A 27,830-nucleotide genomic window follows, 5' to 3' on the forward strand; every position below is an offset into this window, starting at 1 on the left:
GGTTCAATGTGTCAGTAAATGAAGTCAGTGATGAATAAACCCATAAGGAACCAGAGGAGATTCTTTTCCACAGAATCACTACTTTTATACTGCCGGCGTTTAGGTCAGCAATGAAGATCCTTCATCTCCTGCAGTGTTCAGGTCAGTAGCTCCCCCTCGGTTTTCACTACTGCCAGTCATGCAAATCCTGGGTGGAGGCTCAGGAATACCATCACACTCAGACGTAGAAGAACTCTTCATTGCTGTTTCCATAACAATTTTGTTTTACCAGCTAGGGTTGTGGGGCCTGAACGGAACCCCTGAACCTGGAAGACCAGTGGACCACTCATAGTCTGTCTTCTACCCTTTGACCTGTTTGACATGGGTGACCCTACCAAGAGCCAAAGCATAAAGCCCTGACTCTAGCCAACATAGCTGTCTGAGTTATTGAGGTAAGCAAGCCTCCAAACCATGAGAAGATTGTGGTCTTCTTGGAGGAAAAAATCACTGGCAAGAGGCAAGTAGGTTTTAGCACGTTAACTCTGCTTATATCTCCAGAAATGTTGTCAGAGCCAAGGAATGGCTGCATTTTCTGTCTTTATTTCAGATTCTATGGAACTGCATTATTTTGCTTCTGAATTAAATGACATTTAGCAAGCTGAAGGACAATTTTGTTTGGGTGACATTATTTACAGGAAGAGATTGGATAACATTTTTAAGAATATACTCATTCTTTTATATCAATCATTTGTCATATTGATAAAAACATCTATTGCTATTCAACAGAGCAGCTACTGGTACTACTCTGGTTGGGTATCAGCTAAAAAAAAAAAGGAACAGTAAATATTTGAACTGGTTACAAGAAATTCAATTCTGTTTGCTCTTAGGGGAACATTTTATTTCCAATGTTTGAGCATAATGTGCATTATATATTCCCTTGTCATGGTACTTTGGCACTTTATACACTCTTGTGAGCTGTAGATTTTTGCCAGGTACAGGGCCCATTTGCAGGAATACTTGTCTGTCTGCAGAAGCTTATTGGCAAGTTTTCTTTGCAGCAATTTCTTAGTGTTTCCTGATTCATTAATCTTCTGTTGTTCAGAGACAATATTCCCTTTGATCTTTCAAGGCCAGTTCGTTAGTTCCAGCCCAGCATTACGTGAACGACAAGGAGGTAACACATCCCGATAGTTGTGGAGACGAGCATCATCGGAAAGCCCAACCTGAAAGCGAAGTAAAGAAATGAGAGAGTAAAAATTAATGCCAGGGAATATGGGAATTCAGTGTAATATGGAGTATCTCCAACTAACTGTAGATACAGGAACTTAGAGCAACAAACTATCTGCTGGGGAAAATCAAAGGGTCAAGTAACATCTGTGGAAGGAAAGGAATTGTAGATGTTTTGGGGCAACTTTGTCATAGTGAATGCTGGCACCCAGGAGCAGAGGAATGGCAAACTCCCATGTTGAGATGAAAACAAGAATTTACACACAGGAATATAAACAGAACATTAGTGACATGAACAAGTGGCAGTGTGATCTAAATCATACTAAACACAAAGCACCCCACGTTGATTACTAAACAGGGGTCCACATTAAATAATCATAGAATGTGGAAAAACCCGTGCCAGTCACAATTAACTTGACAAGATTAAACAGGAAGCACAAGGGCTTAACAATTCAAGATAAGACAATTACTAAATACAGGAGCTCGACAAATCTAGAAGCCCAGCACTCTGTGGCTCACCACAAAGAACCACAGGGCTCAACACAAATGCAACCCTCCCAACACACAAAATGCTGGAGGACCACAGGAGGTCAGGCAGCATCTATGGAAAGGAATAAACTGTCAACATTTCAGGATGAGACAATTCACCAGGATGCTTGAGGAATGAACGACCTGAGAAAAAAAGAATATTAAGCACCTGGGCCCCTAAATATATAGAAGGAGGTAAAGTAGGTAAGTTAATATAAGTTATTTGGAGGCTGCAACAATTCTAATTTTTATTTTCTTTGAAAGGACATCACAGAATAGATTCTCAAAGGAGAAATGTCAGAATTCTTTCTACGAAGATTGGGCTATGCACAAAGCCAGATTTATGCCCAAAAGAAGTTGAAAATCTATTCCACCACCCCGGCTGTGCCATTTTCTAAGCATCCTCAATATGGCAGGAGGTACAGAAGCCTGAAATCAAGCACTACTAGGTATTGGTATTGGCTTATTATCTTCACATGTACCGAGATACAATGAAAAGTTTGCCTTGCACACTGCTTATATGGGTGGCACGGTAGTGTAGTTGTTAGCACAATGGATTACAGTACAAGCGACCCATGTTCAATTCCCGCCACTGCCCGTAGGGAGCTTGTACTTTCTCCCGGATGCTCCGGTTTCCTCCCACAGTCTAAACACACACCATTTGGTAGGTTAATTGTAAAATTGTCTCGTGATTAGACAAGAGTTAAATTGGGGGACTGCTGGCATGGCTCGAAGGGCTGAAAGAGCATACCTCATGCATATCTCAATAAATAAATAAATAAATAAATACTAAACAGATTATTACACAGCGCATTGAGGTAGAACAATAATGCAGAATAAAGTGCACAGAGAATATGCAGTGTGAGTAAACAATGAAGTACAAGATCATGATGAGGTAGATTGTGAGGTCAAGAGTCCATCTTATCATAAAAGAGGTTTGTTCAAGGTCTGTGTCCTTGAGCCAAGTAGAAGGTCCTTTCAGACTTCTGTATTTTTCGCCCAATGGGGAAGGAGAGGAGAGAGAATGTCCCGAGAGGGTGGGGTCTTTGATTATGCAGCTGGTTTACTGAGGGAGTGAGAAGTATAGACGGGTTCAAGAACAACTAATTCTTGATTCTTGGAAGAATTGCAAGGCTAAAAGTGATAGGTAAAGCCAGTTCAGGAGGAATATAGGTGGTTGGGGCGTGGGGAGATAAAGTGAGAGGCTGGGAGATGATAAGTGGAAAAGATAAAGGGTTGAAAGAGAAGGAATCTGATCAGAGGAGAGAGTAGACCATGGGAGAACAGGAATGAGCTAAGGTACCAGAAGGAGATGATAGGCAGGTGAGGAGAAGAGGAGAAAAGAGAAGATTGTGAGGGGGCAAATCAGGGTAGATGTTGCGAGGTTTCCACCTGCAAAAGAGTCTTGAATGAAGGGACATAGTTAAAAGCTAGAAGGTGGCACATGCAGGAATTTCTTCTCACGAAGGTGGTGAATCGCTGTACTGAAAGATGGTAGAAAATAGAGCATTGAAAGTATTGAAACAGGTGGTAGATAAACATTTGAAAAGATCAGAAAACTAAAGGTGATGGAGATGTGACACAAAGGAGGAGTTAAGTCCCAGAGCAGGTCAACAATAATTCTACTGAATGGTAGGATGAGCTTGAGAGGGCAGGTTGCCCAGTCCTCTTCCTATTTCCTTGTTTTAGGTTTTTATTTATTTTTATTTAGTGATGTAGCACAGTAACAGGCCCTTGCAGCCCAACAAACCCGCACCGCCCAGTTGCACTCATGTGACCAATTAACCTACTAACCTGTATTTCTTTGGGATGTGGGAGGAAACTGGAGCACCCAGAGGAAACATACGCATTCACAGGGAGAACTTACAAACTCTTTACAAGCAGCGATGGGAATCCTCGGATTCTAACATATTTCCTGATATGCCCTCTTCAAGGGCATTCAATATCACAACCCAGTTCCTCAATTTGCACAATGAATTTAGTTCGCATCTTTTCACAATAAGATTTGTGTTTAAACTGAACTCATCAGATGCCATACCAGTCGTAAAAGTATGGCAAATATATGTTCAACATTATTCATACTTATTTCTCTGAGTTTGGTGGCAATGATAAAGCATAAAGACATTGTTCTTCCTACTCTGAGATTAATTCCACTCTAGTGATCTATTGCCCTAAATCCAGCATCGCCTTGACAACAAGAGCCACAACACCAGCTATATTATTTGTGACAGCATTCGCTGCATTCCTTTGCTGTTTAAGTAATTGTCAATATTGGTTTTTCACTTAATAAAAAGAGATAAAAATGAAAGATGGCTGGGAATTATTCAATGCCTGGTGCCAGAAAGCAAAACTCAAGTAATATCCTTGTCTAGACACTTTAAGTTCATCACTGTTGAAAGGGCAGCCATCATTGTAAGCTCAGAAAGTATGTACTTATTAATGATTAAAAATGCAGAACGACACGGGGCACTCAGTCCAAAGGCAGATGCTGAAAAAGATCGCCTGTACAATGGAGCGTCTCCTCATTGATTGCATCACAGCCTGGTATGGAAACACCAATGCTAGAATAGAAAAACTCTCAAAAAGTAGTGGATTCGGCCTATCCCATCACAGGCAAAGCCCTCCCCACCATTGGGCACATCTACAAGAAGCACTGCCACAAGAAAGCAGCATTCATCAACAAAGATCCCCACCATCCAGGCCATGCTCTCTTCTCACTGCTGCCTTCAGGAAAGAACTACAGGTGCTCTGGGACAAACATCCCCCCAAGTTCAGGACAGTCATTACCCTACAGATATGCTCCTGAACCAGTGTGGATAACTTCACTCACCTCAACGCTGAACTGATTCCATAACCAATGGCAAACAAGAGAAAATCTGCAGATGTTGGAAATCTGAGCGACACACCCAAAATGCTGGAGGAACTCAGCAGGCCAGGCAGCATCTGGGAAAAGAGTACAGTTGACATTTTGGGCTGAAACCTCAACTGTACTCTTTTCCTAGATGCTGCCTGGCCTGCTGAGCTCCACCAGCATTTTGTGTGTGTTGCCACAACCTATGGACTCACGTACAAGGACTCTACAGCTCATTTTTTTTTGTCTTTGTATAGTTGATAGATAGATAGATAGATACTTTATTCATCCCCATGGGGAAATTCAACTTTTTTTCCAATGTCCCATACACTTGTTGTAGCAAAACTAATTACATACAATACTTAACTCAGTAAAAAATATGATATGCATCTAAATCACTATCTCAAAAAGCATTAATAATAGCTTTTAAAAAGTTCTTAAGTCCTGGCGGTTGAATTGTAAAGCCTAATGGCATTGGGGAGTATTGACCTCTTCATCCTGTCTGAGGAGCATTGCATCGATAGTAACCTGTCGCTGAAACTGCTTCTCTGTCTCTGGATGGTGCTATGTAGAGGATGTTCAGAGTTTTCCATAATTGACCGTAGCCTACTCAGCGCCCTTCGTTCAGCTACCGATGTTAAACTCTCCAGTACTTTGCCCACGACAGAGCCCACCTTCCTTACCAGCTTATTAAGACGTGAGGCGTCCCTCTTCTTAATGCTTCCTCCCCAACACGCCACCACAAAGAAGAGGGCGCTCTCCACAACTGACCTATAGAACATCTTCAGCATCTCACTACAGACATTGAATGACGCCAACCTTCTAAGGAAGTACAGTCGACTCTGTGCCTTCCTGCACAAGGCATCTGTGTTGGCAGTCCAGTCTAGCTTCTCGTCTAACTGTACTCCCAGATACTTGTAGGTCTTAACCTGCTCCACACATTCTCCATTAATGATCACTGGCTCCATATGAGGCCTAGATCTCCTAAAGTCCACCACCATCTCCTTGGTCTTGGTGATATTGAGACGCAGGTAGTTTGAGTTGCATCATATCACAAAGTCCTGTATCAGTTTCCTATACTCCTCCTCCTGTCCATTCCTGACACACCCCACTATGGCCGTGTCATCAGCGAACTTCTGCACATGGCAGGACTCCGAGTTATATTGGTCTTCTTTTTCACACTGGTGGTTCATCAGTCTTTGTGTGTAATTTTGTATTTCTTTCTTCTACTGTGAATGTCTGCAAGAAAATGAGTCTCAGTGTAATATATGCTAACATATATGTACTTCAATAATAAATTTACTTTGAAACTTAAACTTTGAAAAGGCACCTTCTTGATTAAACACCCAGACACAACAATTGCCTCACCATCATTTGAATCCCTCCCTTATATTTCACAGCATTCAGTCTTTGACAGAATCAGTGCATTTTGCAATGAACAGAAAGGTCATACAACTGATAATATCATTGGGATGTATCTATCATTTCATAAGAAAGTGCTGGTGGCTCCAATATAGCTTCTGAATTCCATTAATACTTGCTAATTTAAACAAGAAATTTGCAACTAGTTCCTTAACCTCAAATCACTGTAACTGTATGTAAGAAATAATCAGAACCAAGTTATCAGAGATGAAATGTAGAGAGCAGTTTAACTTTTAAAGTGTTCGATCTATTTACATTAATATTTTCAAATGATTGGTTTCTGACTCATAACATGTTATAAGACTGTGATTATGTGAATATGGAGAAGATGTTTCCAAGCACGAGGAATAAAAATGAAAGGACATAACATAAAGCATAGAACAATACAGTACAGAAACAGCCTCTTCAGCCTATGGTGTCTGTGCCAAACACAATGCCGAATTAAACTAAATCTCTTCTGTTTCCCGGTGTTCCAAACCACTGCTTACACTGCCGTAAGGAATGCCTACCGTTCCATCTCTACACAGCATTTCGGAAAATTTGGTCATCTGACTGTCCTCCTCCTGCCTGCAAAGAAGAAGAGGCTAAAGAGCAAGGCTCCAGAGTAAGGACAGTGAAGGGATGGCCGCAGGAGGCAGAGGAGCGGCTACAAGATTGCTTCGAGTCAGTGGAGTGGGCCATGTTCAAGGACTCATAAGAGGATCTGAACAAATACACCACGGTTGTCACTGACTTTCTAAAGTCAGTCATGGACAAGAGTGTCCCCACAAAATCATTTAGAGTCTTCCACAACCAAAGTCCTGGATGAACCAAGAGATCCGTAATCTACTGAGGGCCAGATCAGTGGTGTTCAGGTCTGATGACCAAGTAAAATACAAGAAACTAGGTACAAACTCCGTAAAGACATCCCACATGCAAAGTGGTAATTCTGGACCAAACTGGTATCATTGAAGAATACTCGACAGCTGTGGCAGGGCTTGAACGTTATCAGCCCCCACAAAGTAAAACCAAACAACATAGGTGACAACAAGGTTTTGCTTCCAGATGAGCTCAATGCCTTTTATGTTTGCTTTGACCAACAAAACATGGAGGAACCTTCACAAACTCCTGCAACAACCCTGTGATTTCACTCTCTGAGGACAATATGAGAACATCCTTCAGGAGGGTGAACCCAGGGAAAGTATTCGGCCCAGAGAGGTACCGAGCCTATACTGAACACCCGTGCTGATCAACTGGTTGGCGTGTTCACTAATATCTTTAACCTCCTGCTTCGGCAGGATGAGGTACCCATTTGCTTCAAGCCAGGCTTCAATTATACCATTGTCTAAGAAGAATGTGGTAACCTGCCTCATTGACTATCATCCAGTAGCACTTAACTCAACTGTGATAAAGTACTTTGAGAGGTTGGTGATGAAAATCAACTCCTGCCTAAGGAGTGACTTGGATCCACTGCAATTTGCCTACTGGCACAACATGTCGACGGCAGATGCCATTTCACTGGCTTTTCATGCAACTCTGCAACATCTGGACAGTGAAGATGCATACATCAGAATGCCCTTTGGTATAATACGGCAACAATGAATATAGAATTGAGACAGGTCTTTTATAAACAAGTGAAACATTTATTAAACACTGCTCAAAAAAACCCAAAAGTAAACAAACGACTAACTTAACTGGAAAGTTAACTGCTATACGGCAACTCGAACAGTTCTTAAAGTGATAAATGCAAAAGTCCAAATGATTTACACAGTCAGTAAGGAGAGACTTTCCTGAAGAAACAAATTCCTCGACGACATGACGTTACTGTTGATCCCAGCCGATATATGTCTTGCCCAAAGGATTTACGATGAAGGAAATAAAACGGCTTAAAGGCACTGACCTTTCCTTGGTGAAACGTTGCGTCCAGCTCTTTCTGCTTTCACAATGCAGGAGCTATCTCAGATGCAGGTTACTAATTCCTTGAATGAAGATTAAATAAGGTCAATCCTGTATTACCGCCAACGACACCAACTTTACTCGATCCTTCGGGTTTTCCGTACTTCAGTAAATCTTCACTCTCCAACTGGACTAAACTGGCAGCATTTGGCGTGACTGCCGGCAACAACCTTTGGGACTTAAGATAGGAAGTAAAACTCCACTTTAAAACAAAACTGCGTCATGAGACGAATACGCAGCATAACGGAGTCAGTGGCGAATTAAACAATGAACTGACCTGCGTCACAGCAAGGCTTTCCCCTTTTATACCTGTTGAAACAGACCATCACATGACCTCTCACTGGCAGGAATATTACATCACTCCACCATCACAAGACCATTACATCATGCTCAGCAGAGACTCAATTACATCATGCTCATGTGACAGTCACAAGATACCCACGTGGTATGTAACATCTCCTTCCAAAAAAAAAAATTTGGTCTCTCATGAACAAAATTTTAACGATTAACTATTTACAAACAAAAATACAAATGTATAAAATTTACAACATACACAGTATACATAGTATTATCATACAGCACCTTACAACTTACTATACAGTAGGAGTGTTACAAATGTTAAAATATCACCCCATAAAAGAATTACATTGTACATTCAACATCTAGATAGACAATCAGCAATCACATTATATTTATCTTTAATATGAGTTATCAAAATATTATACTCCTGTAACATCAAACTTTTGTTGCTGAATTGGAGTCTGATGTATTTCCTTATCCATTTTCCTTAACCAAGCCTGGACCTACAACATAACTAAGGTAAGTCACAGTGGCATGACCAAATTCACTTTTGGCTAGGTTAATAGTTAAGTTAGCTTTTGAAAGCCTTTCAAATAGTTTCTCCACCGCAGTAATATGTGCTTTCCAAGTATCATTTCCTGTAACTACATTGTCAATATAGACATCTTCAACATCTACATCATGTGAAGCTACTGTGGTTCTTCTAGAAATGTCTGGAAATAAATCCCTATATTTAAAAATTAATTGCTTCATCTGCTGCTTCTGCTCTGGCTGTAAATGAGCTAATTTCTCATCAATATTTTCCGGAGTGGTTGAGTTTGGTAATCTGACAGAAACAATGTCAGGTTTAGAATGAGTTTCAGATGAATCATCCATTATGTTCCTAGTGAGATCAGACTCAATACTATTGACCACAACAGTCATAGTAGCAGACTGTTTCTCATAATATGGTTTTATCATATTTATATGGCAAAGTTGTGTTGGCCTTCTACGATCTGGCATTTTTATCACATAATCCACTTCATTAACTTTAGACATAATTCCATAAGGACCACGAAATTTAGCTTGTAAAGGATTTGTTTGCACTGGGAAAAGAACCAGCTCCTTATCTCCAGGCTTAAATGTCCTCTTCCTAGCTTCTTTATCATATCAGGTTTTCATTTTCTCCTGAGCCGATTTTAGATTTTCCCTGGCTAAGCTACAAGCTTTATGAAATCTGTCCTTAAATTTTAAAACATAGTCCAACAAATTAGTGTGTACCTCTTTATTAATCCATTGTTCTTTTAATAAGGCCAAAGGTCCACTAACTCTATGCCCAAATACAAGTTCAAATGGACTAAAACCTAACGATTCCTGTACCGACTCCCGTACTGCAAATAGAAGTAAGTGTATGCCATCATCCGAATCATTTTCATTTTCCACACAATACGTCCTAATCATAGCCTTGAGGGGAGAATGAAACCTCTCCAATGCTCCTTATGATTCTGGATGGTATGCAGATGAGGTAATCTGCTTAGCTCCCAATTTATAAACTATCTGTTGAAATAATCCAGACATAAAATTACTGCCTTGATCAGATTGTATTTCCTTAGGCAACCCAAAATAAGTAAAGAATTTTATAAGAGCCTTTGTTACAGTTTTAGTCATTATATTCCTAAGTGGTACTGCCTCTGGAAACCTAGACACAGTGCACATGATAGTCAGCAAGTATTGATGGCCAGTTTTTGTTTTTGGTAATGGGCCTACACAATCTATAATAATTTTAGAAAACGGTTCACCAAATGCGGGAATAGATTGCAGTGGGGCCACTGGAGTAACTTGATTAGGTTTACCCACAGTTTGGCAAGTATGACACATTCTGCAAAACATCGCCACATCTTTTCTCAAACCAGGCCAGTAAAAATGTTTTAAAACCTTGTCCACAGTTTTCTTCACCCCTTGATGTCCACCCAAGGGCACACTATGAGCTAAGGTTAAAATCTCATTTCGATAAACTTTAGGAACAACTACCTGGTGAGCAACCTTCCAATCATCACTTGCAGGAATTGTCGGCTATCTCCACTTCCTCATTAATACTCCTTTCTCAAAATCATATCCTACTGGCACCTTATCAATTTCACTATCCAGAAGAGCTTGTTCCTTTAATTTGATAATCTCAGGGTCTCTACTCTGCTCTGCTATCATCTCCTTCTGAGACAGAGACAAATCTTCAGGGTCAGACTTAGTCCAAGAATCTTGATCAAACAATGAAGGTAAAAAAGTTTCTGACACATCCTCAAAATTCGAATCCCAAGTTGAACAGTCATGGGTAACAACCTGATTCTGCCCATCAAACTTTTTAGCCATAGCTCGAGTTACAACACAGGAGGAATCTGTGTTAGAATCCATCCATGATTCCTCTGACTTTATTGTCAAATGCATCTCAGGAAAAACTCATCCATCTGCCAAGTCATTTCCTAACAATAAAGAAACATCATTCACGGGTAAGCTAGGTTGTAGTCCTGCTTTAACAAGTCCTGTAACTAACCCTGACCTTAAATTTACTCTATGCAAATGTTCAGGCATAAGGGCACCCCCGACACCTCGTATATAGTTTACCTCACTAGTGTCAGACTCATCATTAAGCTTTAACACACTGTCTAATATCAGTGATTGAGAAGCTCCAGTATCTCTAAGGATTTTTACTGGCTCCGAAGTGGATCTCTCTTTCAAGGATACAAATCCTTCAGTTATAAAATGATCATATCCCCTCTTAACTTGGTCAGACTCTAACAAAGCTACATTTGTATTCATCGAACCCTGTGGATTTACAGGTGTTTCAATATGTTGCACACAAGCATCAGGGACTGCTTCCTTCTCCTTTTTCAACCGGAAACAGTTAGCTATTACATGACCAGGTTTCTTACAATAATTACAAATGGGACCAAACTGTCTTTCCTTCACAGGTTTTCCTTCATCCTAACCTTTCTCATTAACTTCTGATTTAATTTCTGGTTTACTTTGACTCTCTGTGCTATTTTTCCTTTTAAAAGTTCTGCCCTGAGGAAATTTATTCTTGTGGATTAAAGCATACTCATCAGCTAATTTAGCGGACTCCTGCAATGTAGCAGTGTCCCTCTCATTTAAGTATGTCCTTACTTCAACAGGGATGCTCCTTTTAAATTCCTCCATTAAAATCAACTCTTTCAATTTATTATAGTCCCCATTTATATTTTTAGAGGAAACCCATCTCTCAAAACACACAGCTTTATCGTAGGCAAATTCCACATAAGTTTTTTCCATGGATTTCTTCAGATTTCTAGATCTTTCTCTATATGCTTCTGGAACCAGCTCATACACCTTTAATATATGCTGCTTCACAATATCATAATCAAGTTCTTGCTTGGCAGTTAAAGCTGTATAAACTTGTTGTGCTTTGCCTTTAAATACACCTTGTAACAGCACTGGCCATTTCTCTTTCGGCCACTCTGAAATCAGAGTAACAGTTTCAAAATGTTGAAAATATTTCTCTACTTCTGTTTCAATGGAGGAGCCAATTTAATTTCCTGACTAACCACAAACGTTTTTCTTGAACCAGAAGACTGATCACCGGACCTTAATTCCGCCATCGCAAGTTCAAATGCTCTCTGTTTATTTTCAGCTTCTAACTGACTTAGTTCCAAGTTAGCTTCCAATTGTTTCTTTTTATTTTCAGCTTCTAACCTACATCACTCCAAGTCCGCTTTACTTTGTTCTAACTTCATTTGTTTGATGTGTAACTGCATCTCCAGAGTACTTATTGGAAACACATCTAAAACCGCTTCATCAAAATCACCCAACTCTACGTAGTGTGACGTGACTTTCCTCTGAATTACAGGCTTTGTTGTAGTCTTCAAAATACCTTTAGTTCCAACCTGCTAGCAATCTCAGAAACACCACTCTTTTTCACCTTCGCTAATAACCCCGGGTCTGGCGATGCCAGAAAGCCGCCAATATTCATTGTTGCCGAATATCACCAACAAACCAATAAAACAAAAGAATCGGATAATTCCCTTTACCAAATCAGATCGATAAGAAAGCATTTAAGCACAAAAAATTGATTCAGATCCCAGCGAGCCCCCAATTGTTATGATATGGCAACAATGAATATAGAACTGAGAAAAGTTTTTTTTATAAACAAATAAAACATTTATTAAACACTGCTCCATAAAAAACCAAAAGTAAACAAACAACTAACTTAACTGGAAGTTAATTGCTATACAGCAACTCGAACAGTTCTTAAAGCGATAAATGCGAACACAGTTCTTAAAGCGATAAATGCAGAAGTCCAAATTATTTACACAGTCAGTAAAGAGAGACTTTCCTGAAGTAACAAATTCCTTGACGATGTGACGTTACTGTTGATCCCAGCTGAAATATGCCTTGCCCAAAGGATTTTACGATGAAGGAAATAAAACGACTTAAAGGCACTGACCTTTCCTTGGCAAAATGCTGCATCCAGCTCTTTCTGCTGTCACAATGCAGGAGCTATCTCGGATGTAGGATACTAATTCCTTGAACGAAGATTAAATAAGGTCAATCCTGTATTACCGTCGACACCACCAACTTTACTCGATCCTTCAGGTTTTCCATACTTCAGTAAACTTTCACTCTCCAATCGGACTAAACTGGCAGCATTTGGCGTGACTGCCGGCAACAACCTTTGGGACTTAAGATAGGAAGTAAAACTCCACTTTAAAACAAAACTGCGTCATGAGTCGAAGACGCAGCAGAGACTCAATTACATCATGCTCATGTGACAGTCACAAGATACCCATGGGGTACGTAACACCTTCATTGACAATAGATCTGCATTCAATACCATCATCCCTGCAAAACTAATCAATAACCTCTGTGAACTTGGCCTCGATACCTCCTCCTGCAATTGGATCCTCGATTTCCTCACTTGCAGACCCCAGTCAGTTTGGATTGCCTGCAACATCTCCTTCACAATCTCCATCAGCACAGATACACCTTAAGGCAATATGCTTAGCCACTCACTCTACTTATTTTATACTTAAGATTGTGATGCTAAGGACAGCTCCGATACCATATTTAAGCTTGCTGTTGACACCACTGTCATTGACCAAATGGTGCCACTACAACAACCTTTAATCAATGTCACTAAAACGGAAGAGCTGATCATTGACTACAGGAGGAGGACATTGGAGGTCCATGAGCCAGTCCTCTTCAGGTAAGGGTCAGCAACATTACATTCCTATTGCCCATGGTGGGTTAAATGTTGAGGTGAGTTTAACAGGTGTTATTCGTTTATTAGTATAGCTAACGTTATTTAAACTAGCTGGCTAGCTGCTAAGGAGCTACTCTATTGACATCCTACGTGATAAGGCCAAACTCCCTGTAGACTTGCTTAAAGTTGTAATAGAATAAAAAAACGACTCCATGATAATATAAATACATATTTTAATGTCACATTTTCTGCATATACCCAACTTAGTTTACAGATTAGACAAAATCACTAAACAAAGTATTACATACACACTTGGAAGTCGACTGGGTGGGGGGGGAGGGAAATATGGGGTTGCCGGGGGTGAGGGGTGCTACCTCCCTGAAATGAGTTTTTGTAGGGTGGGATGTCTGCAAAGATAGAACATAGCACAGTACAGCACAAGAACAAGACCTGCAGACCATGATGTCTGCGCCAAGAGTGATCCCAAGTTAAAATAAATCTCTTCCACCTGTAAATTATCTATATCCCTGCAGTCCATACAGACTGAGATTCAGAATCGGGTTTATTGCCGACTTAAAAGCCAGGCCAGAGGGATTGAATAGGCAGGGTATCGGGACCAGTGGCGAGGCTCGGGCCAGTTCTGCCCGCTGCTTTGTGATGCTTGCTCCTCTCTCTGAGGCTGTGGACCCGCTCTGGGCTTCGTGTCTGTGTGCTCCATGATGTTTTGCTCCGCAGTGTGATGAACTGAGGCTGAGGGTGTCGGCCTGCTACAGCTGCTCCAGGCTTCATGTCTATGGACTCACTTCTGTTCTGAATGCTGGTTGCTTGCTTTTATTGTGTGCATGACTTGTTTTTTCCTCTTCCTCTCTCTCTGCACATTGGGGGCTTGTTAGTCTATTTTTAATGGGTTCTTTTGCGTTTCTTGTTTTGTGGCTGCCTGTAAGGAGATGAATCTCTAGATTGTATAATGTATATATGTTTTGATAATAAATGTACCTTGAACTTCTGAATTTTGTTACTGACATACTGTAAGTCATGAAATTTGTTGTTTTGTGGCAGTATAGTGCAGGCATAACAAATTAATATAATTTACAATCAAGAATAAATGAACAAATCATACAAAAGATTAACAGCCTCTTAGACACCACTTTGATATCTGCTTCCACTGCTATCCCTGGCAGCTTGTCCCAAATATCTACCATTCACTAAGTAAGAAAAACCTGCACCAAACATCTTTAAACTTCTCCCCTCTCACCTTAAATGCATGCCCGCGAGTATTTGACGTCTCTACCCTGATGAAAGAGAGATCTGTTGATCCTCTCAGCAGTCTTCACAATCCTTCCTGAGGGACTTGTGGTCAGGTGCTTTTCAATACCCAGTTTAGTTCAGTTCAGTTTAGCTTTGTCATTCATTGTCTGCAGGCTACAGAGCAAACTCCCCCCCCCCCCCACCCCGATCAGTGATGCACTATTTCAAGATACTCTCGATGGTGCTCCTGTAAAAATTGGTTAGAATGGGAGGAGGGAGATACATTTGCCACAATATGAAGTGGAGACGCTGCTGTGCTTTCTTGACCAAAGGGATGGTGTTAAGGAGGTGATCAGGTGATATCATCCACTTGCAGAAACTTGGTGTTATTAGCTATTAGCTACTAACTCTTCACTAGGAGCTATTTATGTGCAGTAAGGAGTGGCACGACTACTGCTTTGACACAGAAAACATTTGATTCCAAGTTCAACCACAGACAGTCACGAAACAAAGAAGCACAAATCATGGAACCTGTACAAAGAAAACCTCAAACACCCAATGCACAAAAAAGAACAAATTGTGCAAACAGCAATAAGGGACGAAGAGCACACAAAGTATAAAACCTCAAACCATAGTGTCCAGTTTAGTTCAGTTAAATTTTGCTATGTCATTCGTTGACTGCAGGCCGCAGAGCAAGTTGCCCTCCCCTGATCAAAATCGCACAAAGTAACAAGAAACCAGAAACAAATAACATGAACTGCAGAGTCCAATCCACAAACTGCATTGATTAAACCTCGCCCAAGATCAAAAATCTTGACACCTTCCTCAGGCAGCAGTGAGTGAGAGAGAGAGACTGGTCACACACAGGCAGACAGCTCTGAACACCAGCTCACCTTCTGCTCTCATCCTCATTGACTTCAATCTTGCTCAGCGAGAAATGGAGTCCTTCATGGCCTTGATACCACATGCTTTGCTCAAAACCTCACTGAGTTCCCTCGGAGACAGAAGAGTGCCAGATCACACCATCAAAATGTAAATCACTGTTCCAATAGTAGTATAATCATACTTGAAAGAAACAGAAGTAAAATAGTTGTTTTGTGAACTGAGGGACGTCGCCTTTGGCCGTGTTGCTCACTAGCGCCATCTTCAGCTCTAATCAACCTGAAGTAGCAACTTTGCCGGGAAATGATGACAGGTGCAAAGTAAATCATTAACTTCCTCATGCTCCCTCAGTTCTACAACAACCTCCATCCCTACTCTAACGGCCTACAGCCACCAACACAGCACTGACCCCTTCCATTGCCCTGCCTACATCTGCAACCCTTGATTCCTCAACACGAACCTCTGCTGTTTGACAACCAAAGATATTAGGAGGATACAATGAATACAGGGGCATGCAGGCTTGGCCATGGTCCAATTACTATCTCAGCAAATGGTAGAACTCTCTGATACTTTCTGTGTCCAGAGAACACAAATGCCACATCAGGTTTATTTCTTTATTTGTGTTCTTTTTTGATCAAACAAGTGTACATAAAAACAAGTTACTTCAGTGCATAAATTCAAACTTCACACAATATCTGTTGCAAGCCCAATGAAATTATTTACTATCTCTACTGTCAGTGGTGAGTTCATGTCCAACAGATTCTGAGATAGACTGCTTTTATTAATTTTACCTACAGCACTTAGGTCAGGCTTCAGGGTAGTACAACAGGAAATACAATAACAGAATGCAGAATGCGGTGTGTGAGACTTACAGAGAACGTGCAGAGCCGGTAGGTAGAAAGGTACAAGAGCTGTGATGAGAGCCATGAGGTAGGTTGTGAAATCAAAAATACATCTTTGTAGTTTTGTCACCTCTTACCAATATTTATGAATGTTCCCTAGATAGCATTCTGTTCAGATACATAACTGTTTGGTATGGTGACTGCGCTGTACATAACCACAAGAAGAGATCTGTGGACACAGCTCAACACATTTCAGGAGCCAGTCTCCGATCTAAGGACTCAGTTTATATCTCTAGCTGCATTAGTAAAGCAGCCAGCATAATCAAAGACCCCACCTACCCCAGATGTTCTCTCCTCTTTCCATTAACATCGGGCAGAAGACACAAATTTCGTATCAAGGACAGCTTCTATCCCACTGACATCATATTTCTGATTAGACACAGCCTACCATGTGATAACCTTGCACTTTATTGCTAACCAAATCGGCACTTTTCAGTAGCTTGATTTGGATGATGGAATTGATGGTTTTCTGGCCAGGTTTGTGGATGATACGAAGATTGGTGGAGGGGCAGGTAGTGTTGAGGAAGGTGGAGTCTGCAGAAGAACCTAGACAGATTTGGAGAATGGGCAAAGAAGTGGCAGAAGGAATATAGTCAAATGCAATGTGAGCATTCATTTTGAGAGGACTAGAATATGAAAGCAAGGACCCAGGGTTGAGATTTTTGATTGGAGAAAGGTTAACTTTGACGAGATGCAAAAGGATTTGGAAGGAGTGGATTGGGACAATTTATTTTATGGGAAGGATGTGATAGAGAAATTGAGGTAATTTAAAGGTGAAATTTTGAGGGTACAGAATCTTTATGTTCCTGTTAGGTTGAAAGGAAATGTTAAAAGTTTGAGAGAGCCATGGTTTTCAAGGGATATTGGAAACTTGGTTAGGGAAAAGAGAGCTATCTACAATAAATATAGGCAGCATGGAGTAAATGAGGTGCTCGAGGAATATAAAGAATGTAAGAAGAATCTTAAGAAATAAATTAGAAAAGCTAAAAAAAGATATGAGGTTGCTTTGGCAAGTACGGGGAAAATAAATCCAAAGGGTTTCTACAGTTATATTAATAGCAAAAAGATAGTGAGGGATAAAATTGGTCTCTTAGAGAATCAGAGTGGACAGCTATATGTGGAGCTGAAAGAGATGGGGGAGATTTTGAACAATTTCTTTTCTTCAGTATTCACTAAGGAGAAGGATATTGAATTGTGTAAGGTAAGGGAAACAAGTATGGAAGTTATGGAAACTATGACGATTAAAGAGGAGGAAGTACTGGCGCTTTTAAGGAATATAAAAGTGGATAAATCTCCGGTTTCTGACAGGACATTCCCTAGGACCTTGAGGGAAGTTAGTGTGGAAATAGTAGGGGCTCTGACAGAAATATTTCAAATGTCATTAGAAACATGGATGGTGCCGGAGGACTGGCGTATTGCTCATGTGGTTCCATTGTTTAAAAAGGGTTCTAAGAGTAAACCTAGCAATTATAGGCCTGTCAGTTTGACGTCAGTGATGGGTAAATTAATGGAAAGCATTCTTAGAGATAGTATATATAATTATCTGGATAGACAGGGTCTGATTAGGAACAATCAACATGGATTTGTGCATGGAAGGTCATGTTTGACAAATCTTATTGAATTTTTTGAAGAGGTTACTAGGAAAGTTGATGAGGGTAAGGCAGTGGATGTTGTCTATATGGGCTTCAGTAAGGCCTTTGACAAGGTTCCACATGGAAGGTTAGTTAGGAAGGTTCAACCGTTAGGTATTAATATTGAAGTAGTAAAATGGATTCAACAGTGGCTGGATGGGAAATGCCAGAGTGTAGTGGTGGATAACTGTTTGTCAGGTTGGAGGCCAGTGACTAGTGGCGTGCCTCAGGGATCTGTCCTGGGTCCAGTGTTGTTTGTCATATACATTAATGATCTGGATGATGGGATGGTAAATTGGATTAGTAAGTATGCAGATGATACTAAGATAGGTATCAAATGTTGAGATAGAGTAGATGTGGAGAGAGTGTTTCCTATAGTGGGGGAGTCTAGGACCAGAGAGCACAGCCTCACAATAGAGGGATGTCCATTTAGAATGGCAATTCTTTAGTCAGAGGGTGGTGGATCTGTGGAATTTGTTACCACAAACCAGTTGGTGTATTTAAGGCAGAAGTTAATAGGTCCTTGATTAAGCAGGGCATGAGGGGATACTGGGAGAAGCAGGAGATTGGGGTTGAGATGGAAAATGGATCAGCTATAAGGGAGCAGACTTAATGGGCCAAATAGTCTAACTCTCCTCCTATATTTTATGGTCTTGTGCTCTTTTCACTTCATTCCACATTGTTATTATTTTACCTTATTCTAATGTATTTATTTGATTTGTATAAACAGTATGCAACACAAGCTTTACACTGCATCCTGGTATATGTGACAATATTAAACCAATACCAATACAAATCTTCATTGTACAAGAGTACCGTTCACGAGTCTTTGAATAGCGGGATAGAAGCCATCCTTGAGCTTGATGAGAAGAGTTTTCAATCTTTTGCCTCATGGAAGGGGGAGGAGAAGTGAGAAAGACTGGGTTGGGAGGGGTTTTTGATTATGTAGGCTGCTTTCCCAAGGTACGTGACAAAAGAATTGAAGAGATTTGATGGACATATGAGGAAAAAAATTGTAGTGGAATGGAACTAGTGGAGTTGTTCTTCAGGAGCCAGCAATAACCTAATAGGCTTATGGCTTCTTTCAGTGGCGTAATAAATAAATAAGACCTAGACATTAAAAGGAAATGTTCCAATAGATTTTGTCCGCTAAAGTGGAGAGAGAAAAAAAAGGAATCACCTGAATGTAATTAACATTTCCATTCAATATCCGGCTGGTAATTTGCTGGTTGAAATTGCCCGTCAAAGAGGAAAAATGAAAGCTATTGAGATCCACTTTAAATTAATAAAGAAAAATCCCTTCTACGTGGATAATAACATGCTTCATGAAATTGATCAACTAAAATGGAAAGTGCACTATTTCAGATGCTATTAAACATCAGGAAGTGTTCACTGCAAATTCACGTGTAATTTAACCAGCTTTGCTACATTTTAATTAAGTTTCAGAAATATTGCAGTGAAGTCCAGGGAGCAGATATTAGGGAGATCTCCTGGTTGATAATACACTTCACTTCTGACCCCTTTCCTCCTAGCCTGGGCAAGAGTAGGATTACCCTTCTTCTCAATTTCCATCCCAAGAGCTTCTGCATTTGACAGATAATTATCACAATTTGACAGATAATTTACTACAATCAATGAGCTTTCCCACCTTTCCCTTTCAACATTTCACAGGGACCAATTGATCTGCCTGGACAGAGTAGACATGCAAAGAATGTTTCCTATAGTGGGAGAGTCAAGAATCAGAGGGCACAGCCTCAGAATAGAAGGATCTCCCCTTAGAACAGAGGTGAGCAGAAATTTCTTTAGCCAGAGGGTGGTGAATCTATGGAATTCAGTGCCTGAGACAGCTGTGGAGGTCAAGTTACAAGATATACTTAAAGCAAAGGCTGATTGGCTCTTGATTAGTAAGGTTATGGGCAGAAGGCAGAACGGGATTGAGAGGAAGATAAATCAGCCATGATGGAGTGGCGGAGCAGACTCAATGGGCCAGCTGGCCCGCTGGCTACTGTACCACAGTGAAAAGTCTCAGGCACATACACAGTATGTAGCTAGGGGTGCTTAAAACATTTGCACAGTACTGTATCTGAAAAGAACCTTTTGTATCCTCTTTTGTATTATTGGCTAGATTACTTTCATATTTCATCTCTTCTCTCTTTATGGCTCTTTAGTTGTTTTCTGTTGGCTTTTAAATGGTTCCCAATCCTCTACCTTCCCAATAATGTTGCTGTATTTTATGCCTATCATAATATACGTTGGGAAAACCAAAGTTAAAATACAGCAGCTGCTTTGCAGAACATCTTTGTTCAGGTGACGGATGAGCTTCCAGTCTCCTGTCACCTTAATTTTTCCACCCTCGTCCACTCTAATCTTTCTGTCCTTGAAGTACAGGGTTCTGAAGGAATTGATAAGTTATATGTTTGAGACAATGTTTCCAGTAATGGAGGTCTCTATAACAGGGGGTTATTGTTTCAGAATAAAGATACATCCATTTAAGATGAAGATGTGGAGAAACTTCTCTCAAAGAGTGGTGAATTTTTGGAGTTATCTACAGCAGAGGAAAGGCAGAGCTTTCAGTCTCAGCAATTATATTCAAGGTTCAGGTAGTTTTTTTATGGAATTATGGAGAACAGGCAGGAAAGTGGAGAAAGCCAAGATTAGTGTAGTTTCTCTGTTGGTTTACGAAGTTCAGTGTAGTTTTTGTATTGTTCATGTAGCACCATGGTCCTGAAAAACGTTGTCTTGTTTTTACTGTGTACTGTACCAGCAGTTATCGTCAAAACAACAATAAAAAGCAACTTGACTTGACTTGATTAGATCAGCCTTGATGTTATTGAATAACAAAGCAATCTTAAGGGACTAGCCAACCTATTCTTGCTCCTTTGCCTGATCACGAGTAGTAGGAAGATTGTTTCTCTGATTCACCCCACCAGGCATATTCTCCTGGGAAAGTCAATAATACAAAATAAGACAACAGTCAATTCTGGAAAAACACTTGGGAAAATCCCATTTACCTCTCAGGAGAAGGCTTAATCCTTGAAGTGATTTTACTAGATCAGCATCTCACATACTATTCACAGACAAGAGAAAATCTGTAGGTGCTGGAAACCCAAGCACACACACAAAATGCTGGAGGAACTCAGCAGCCCAGGCAACAAATATGGAACAGAGTATAGTTGACATTTCAGGCCAAGACCCTTCAGCAGCACTGGAGAAAAAACCTTCTAACTCTGACTCCTCATCATTTCTCCTACAGTCCTTCAAAAGCCTTAAAATTAACCCTTCTGGTATTAGCTTTTTCTGCCCTTGAAAAAAAAAGTCTATGGCTGTTCACTCACTCTATATCTCTTAGAGCTCTTAAGATAACTTCCTAAACGATTAGGAGAGAGAGTTTTTCTGGCTGCTGCATAACGCAATATTACACAGTTGTGTAAAGACTTGGCTAACAGAGAAAATCAATAAGACCCTTCCAACAATAAAGGCAATACTTGCTTTCATATAGCTCTTACCTCTTTGTGGTGTCCCAAGATGTTTTACAGGAGATAAGTTGTTCTGAAGTGCAGTAACCTGGCACCTGATTTGTGTGTCGCAAGAATCCACAATAAAAAAACACAGAATGATCAGATACTCTACTGTTTTAAAAATTTCCATAGATGTTAACTCGATGGTTCCCCTGGTCCGCTTCAATATGTTAATGTGAGTAAATGGATGAGCCTTTAGAAGACCGTCCCTCCCCATATAAAGAACCTCCCTCTCTGGTAAGAGAAATGCAAAGCATCAATCAAAAGAGAGACTTAGTAACTGCAAGGCAGCACGTTTATGCTTCACACGTGCATAGCAGTCCCTCCTAAATTTGGAGCTCCCATGGTCTCTGAATCGTACTGTCCAGCAGTGTTCACTCTTGATATTTGTGAATATCTATTCATTTGCTTGTGAGCATCACTAAGTTTCTGGAAGGCCATGACATCCACACGAGGAACTTTTCTCTTCAGAAAGAGAGGTAGCGGACAAAAAGCAAGGGATGAACAATCACTGAAGATCAGATCATTGGGGGAAATTGCCTTGAACAGATTAGATTTGATGAAACCATTAAATAACAACTAAACCATCAAAGAAAAAGCTGATTAGGATTTACTGCTTTATAATTAAAGCATCAATTTACCTTTATTTAGAGTATTTAACATAGTGCATTTAACTCTGCCAATGGACAGTCCCAAGCCTGACCGTCAAAGGAGGGCTGGGCATGTGGGTGGCAGCTCCATCTTGTAAAAACCCAGAGCTACAGAAATGCCAACCGAAGCTCCAAAGACCTCATCCCTGAGAGAGGAAAGATCTTTGCCAAGAATGTGGAGAAAGTGGAAACCACAGGACTGATCAACCTTCAGCCCAGGACTGAGTATCTTGACAAGCTGCTGCCACCATCCTATGCCCCAGTAGGAATGATGAGCATAAGTAGAAGAATATTTATCCAGGAATTCCAGGGCATAGGCCCTGAAAGTCAAAGTCATGGCCATTAATAATGGTGGCATAAAAATTGGGTATGCTCAAAAATATCAAAACCAGGGGAATGCAGATTACAGAGATAAAAAAGCACAAAGCCACTAAGTGTCGTGGTCCGGTCCGAAGTCCGCATTCCGGTTCACGGTCCGGTCCGCGGACTCCGGGTCCTCCGACCGTCCCTTGTTCCAGCTTGGACTCAAGCATTTGCACCTGATGCTCATCTGGTTGGCTGGGAATATAAGTGGCTCGGGAATTGAGTGTAGTTGGGGGGGGGTTGTCCCGCCTGTCTCCGCTTGGAGTAATCCACCGGTGGAAGGTGAGTTCCTTTGGTGAGTTATTGGTTTTGGCTGTTCCGTAGTCCGCCGGGGTTACTGGCCACCTCGAGTCTTGAAGACACCCCAGACCGAGCTCCCTTCCTGTCCCTTGCCTCCGTCGGGTAAGCCAGGGTGGTTGCCATTGCCATGCGGTTGGTTCTGTCACTTTTGGGTCCTTACCTCTGTCGGGTTGTGCCCCGCGACCTGCCCAGGAGTTCCACGGCCCGCCCAAGAGGCTAGCTCCACGAACCCAAGACCCCAGCCTCTAGCCAGGCCCCAAGACCCCAGCCTCTAGCCAGGCCCCAAGACCCCAGCCTCTAGCCAGGCCTCAAGACCCCAGCCTCTAGCCAAGCCTCAAGACCCCTAAGCCTCTCGCAAAGCCTCAAGAACCCCAGGATCGCCATGAACGCCAAGACCTCCACGAATGCCACGAACTGCGACCTGTCCCGTCCTTTAGCTTTGTCCCACTCTGTCCTAGTACTTCAGTCTGTGTCCTGCACTTGGGTCCAGTCTCAATGCCCCCCCTTATGACACTAAGAGTTTTGCAAATAATTTTTAGAGTGAAAGAATGATAAGCCACTTGGGACAGACCATCAGCCACCCATTTACACTAATCCCAAATTGATATTCTCCAAGGTATGACATTTAAATTAGCAATATCTGAGAAAAGTAACTATTATAATTATTATTAGAATTTGATGTTAAAATATGCCCAACTATGTGGGTTTTTCCCCAGAAGTAGGAATGAGTTGGAGTAAGTAGCAAAATTAGAATTTCAGAGTCCGGTTTAATATCACCTGCATACGTTGTGAAATTTGTTGACTTTGCGGCAGCAGTAAAATGCAGTACATATTAACAGTAAAAAAAATCTATGAATTACAGTAAATATATATATTGAATAGTTAAATTAAATGTGCAAAGATTGAAATAAAAAAGTAGTGATATAGTGTTCATGAACTCTATGTCCATTAAGAAATCGAATGGCAGAGGGAAAAGAATTGTTCCTGAATCAGTGTTCCTGTGTGCCATCAGGCTTCTGTTGCTCCTTTCTGATGGTAGCAATGAAAACCAGTCATGCCCTGAGTGATGATGGTCCTATGTGATGGACACAACATTTTGAGGCCTCGCTCCTTAAAGATGTCCTGGATATTATAGAGGCCAGTGCCCATGACGGAGCTGACTAAGTTTACATCCATAACCATTGGAAAGCAAAGCAAACAATGCCTTGGGATTTTCTGCCTGAGTCTGTTTATGCAAGATATTCATTAGTTTTCATATTCACATCTATGTAATGTACATGTACAACACAATAGTGAAATGCGTGGTGCAATCATTTCACAGCACCAGCAATCACCGATTGGGAACTGGGATTTGCCATCCATAGGGAGCTGGCATACTCTTCCTGTGACGGCATAGGATTCCTCCAGCTGCTCCCACAGCCCAAAGGTGTACAGTTAGTGTTAGGGTTAGTGAGTTCTGGACATGCTGCATTGGCACCGGAAGCATGGTGACACTTGCACAACAATCCTTGCTTATTTGATCAGAATCAGTATCAGGTTCATTATTGCCGGCATGTGACTTGAAATTTGTTAGCTTAGCAAGAGCAGTGCAATGCAATACATAATCTAGGAGAGAGAGAAAAAATAATAAATAAAATAAAACATAATAATAAATAAACAATTAAATAAATTACGTATATTCAATGGAATTTTTTAAATGTGCAAAAGCAGAAATACTGTATATTAAAAAAAGTGAGGTTGTGTCCAAAGCTTCAATGTTCATTTAGGAATCGGATGGCAGAGGGGAAGAAGCTGTTCCTGAATCGCTGAGTCTCTGCCTTCAGCCTTCTGTATCTCCTACCTGATGGTAACAGTGAGAAAAGGACATGCCCTGGGTGCTGTAGGTCCTTAATAATGGATGCTGCCTTTCTGAGACATCACTCCCTAAAGATGTCCTGGGTATTTTGTAGGCTAGTGCCCAAGATGGAGATGACTAGATAACTAGATCTACAACCTTCTGCAGCTTCTAAGTAAGTCTTTGTTGGAACACACTCATCCACACAGGTTTTAATGAAGTCGGTAACAGCTGCAACATACTCATCCCGATTCAAAGATGAATCCCTGAGTACAGTCCAGTCCACCGATTCAAAGCAGTCCTGTAGGAGTTTCTGTGCTTCCCTTGTTCAAACATTCTTGCTCCTCACTACTGGTGCTGCAGTCTTCAGTCTCTGCCTATACTCAGGGAGTAGAAGTACAGCCAGGTGATCAGACTTCCCGAAGTGAGGGAGTGGAATAGCACGACAGTCATTCTTGATGATGGTGTAGCAATGGTCCAGTGATTTGACACAAACAAAGCACAGTATGTTTCAATGTACATGTGACAAATAAAGCTAATCTTATCTTAAATAATTTCTTCATGTATTCATTTCTGCTATTACTATGGTAGAGTTTATTAGCTTATTGCTTATGACCTGGGAGATCCCAAGTATAAATTACACCAAGGTATTTGAATTTAAATTTAAATATTTATTGTATTTTTAAAATAAGGTAATACCATGTATGACTGGCAGGGTGGAGATGCGACCCTACCAAAGGAGGTGCAACGTGCTCCTTTCCTCCGCTAGCCTGCAGGTCACCCTTGGGCAAGGTGTAGCACGTGCATAGATCAGGATCATGGGAAACCAGGGTAGCAGCTGGTGGATGGTCATATGAGCAGCTAGTGCACATCACAAGTCCTGGTTATGTGACCTCTGACACCAGGCAGGCAATCTCTGAAGAGTATTGATAATGGCAGAGGTTGCCTGTCTTGAAAAGACACAGCCTAGAAGAAGGCAATGGCAAACCACTTCTGTTACATTTTGTAACTTCAGAACATTAAATTAGTTCTAAGAAAATATTCAGGAGTCCGAGATGAGGGTGTAGCTTCATCTTTACTTTTAGTGAAGTGCACATGTATCATCTGGTAGCATGGTGACATATACAATTAATGTAATTTCATATACAAACTGTAATTTATTATTTAAATGAACAAGAATGCTTAATTAAACTAATATATGACAGATGGAAGGCCTTGATCACCCACGTCATATGACATGTCACACAATGGTGATGATGAATAACATACAATCATACATTTACATCGCAGGAGAGGCCCATCATGGTCATTTTCATATTGAATGCACTGTCGCTTTCCCTCTGAAATGACACAGCAAGTCATTTAGTTCAGTATTCACTTAGGTGGGCAATAAATATTGGCTTTGCCAGTGACACTCATATACAGTCTGCGGGGGATTGGTTCCGGGACCCTCCGTGGATACCAAAATTCGTGGATGCTCAAGTCCCTTGTATAACATGTATCAGTGCGGTGGTCTTTAGGACCCAGCGGAAGCCCGGACTTTATTTAACATGTCTCCGCGCGGTGGACATTAGGACCTGGCAGTACAGCTCTGAATCCGCAGTGTTTCTGTTCACGAAATTAATCATGATCGCAATTGAAAATAAGGTGGAAGTAATAAAGTGACTGAAAAGAGGTGAAACGCCATCGGTCATTGGAAAAGCGTTAGGCTACAGTCGGTCAACGATCGGAACAATTTTAATGGAGCATGTGAAAGGCCCTGCCCCGATGAAAGCTACAATTATTACTAAGCAATGCAGTGGTTAAATTATTGAAATATGTATGTTTCTTAAGTGTTTATATGCATAGAAAGGTAAAATATGTACTATATATTAAGAAAAATGTTTCACTAACTGACACTAAATAATACCAGATGTACCTGTTCCGACTTCAAATCCAACTTAAAGACGGACTCAGGAACGGAACTCATTCATAACCCAGGGACTGCCTGTACCTTTTATTCATTTCTAGATTACTTATAATACCTAATACAATGTAAATGCTATGTAAATAGTTGTTATACTGTATTGTTTAGGGAATAACGACAAGAAAAAATAGTCTGTACATGCTCAAGGAAGAAGTGCTGGAGAGAGAACTTCCGGGTTTTCCGGATCCGCGGTTGGTTGAATCTGCGCATACGGAATCCACAGATAAGGAGGGCCGACTGTATCCTGAAAATAATTCATTAAATGACTTATCTGCTGCTTCCTGTGGTGCCATTCTCCTAACTTGGACAAGTCAGACAACTTCAGCTTTCTGGCCCGAGTTCAGTAGAACATGGGATTGTTACAAACTACACTTCACTCACAGTGAATGTTCAATCCAAGTTATTGCAGAACACAAGACTGTTGTTTGTGGGCAATGGTGATTCAGAATGAGCTGAAAAGATGATGCACAACAAACCTCAACAGGTGCAGGTGGGAGAGTATCCCGTCTGGTTGCGTCATGGTCTGTTATGGAAACACTATTAACCAAGAACTGAAACACCTACAGAAACTAGTAGATACAGCCTAGTCCATCATGGGGAAAGACGATAAGACATAGGAGCAGAATTAGGCCATTCAGCCCATCGAGTCTGTTCTGCCATTTTATCATGGCTGATCCTAGATCCCATTCAACCCCATACACCTGCTCTCTTACCATATTCCTTGATGCCCCAACCAAATGGGAATCTATCAACTTCCACTTTGAATATACCCATGGACTTGGCCTCCACCACAGTCTGCGGCAGAAAATTCCACAGATTCACCACTCTTTAGTTAAAAAAAAGTCCTCCTTCCTTCTGCTCTAAAAGGTCACCCCTCAATTTTGAGGCTGTGCCCTCTAGTTCTGGAAACCCCACCACAGGAAACATCCTCTCCATATCCACCTTATCCAGTTCTTTCAACATTTGCTCGGTTTCAACAAGATCCACACACCCTCCTCACCATCTACAAGGAGCACTGCCTCAAGAAAGCAGCATCCATCATCAAGGACACCCACCATTCAGACTATGTCCTTTCCTCGCTGCAC

At 41.0% G+C, this 27,830-nt stretch overlaps 1 protein-coding gene across 1 annotated transcript in view; it reads right to left on the minus strand.

The window, feature by feature from the left end:
* Positions 1-631: 631 nt before the first annotated feature.
* Positions 632-27,830, minus strand: part of oca2 (oculocutaneous albinism II) — a 509,488-nt gene continuing 482,289 nt past the window's right edge. The window contains exon 24 of the mRNA XM_073041884.1: positions 632-1,202. Coding sequence (XP_072897985.1) covers positions 1,118-1,202 — 85 coding nt within the window. The 3' untranslated portion in view covers positions 632-1,117. The remainder of the gene's footprint in view (positions 1,203-27,830) is intronic.

Source organism: Hemitrygon akajei, chromosome 4, assembly GCF_048418815.1.
Source record: "Hemitrygon akajei chromosome 4, sHemAka1.3, whole genome shotgun sequence".
Taxonomy (NCBI): domain Eukaryota; kingdom Metazoa; phylum Chordata; class Chondrichthyes; order Myliobatiformes; family Dasyatidae; genus Hemitrygon; species Hemitrygon akajei.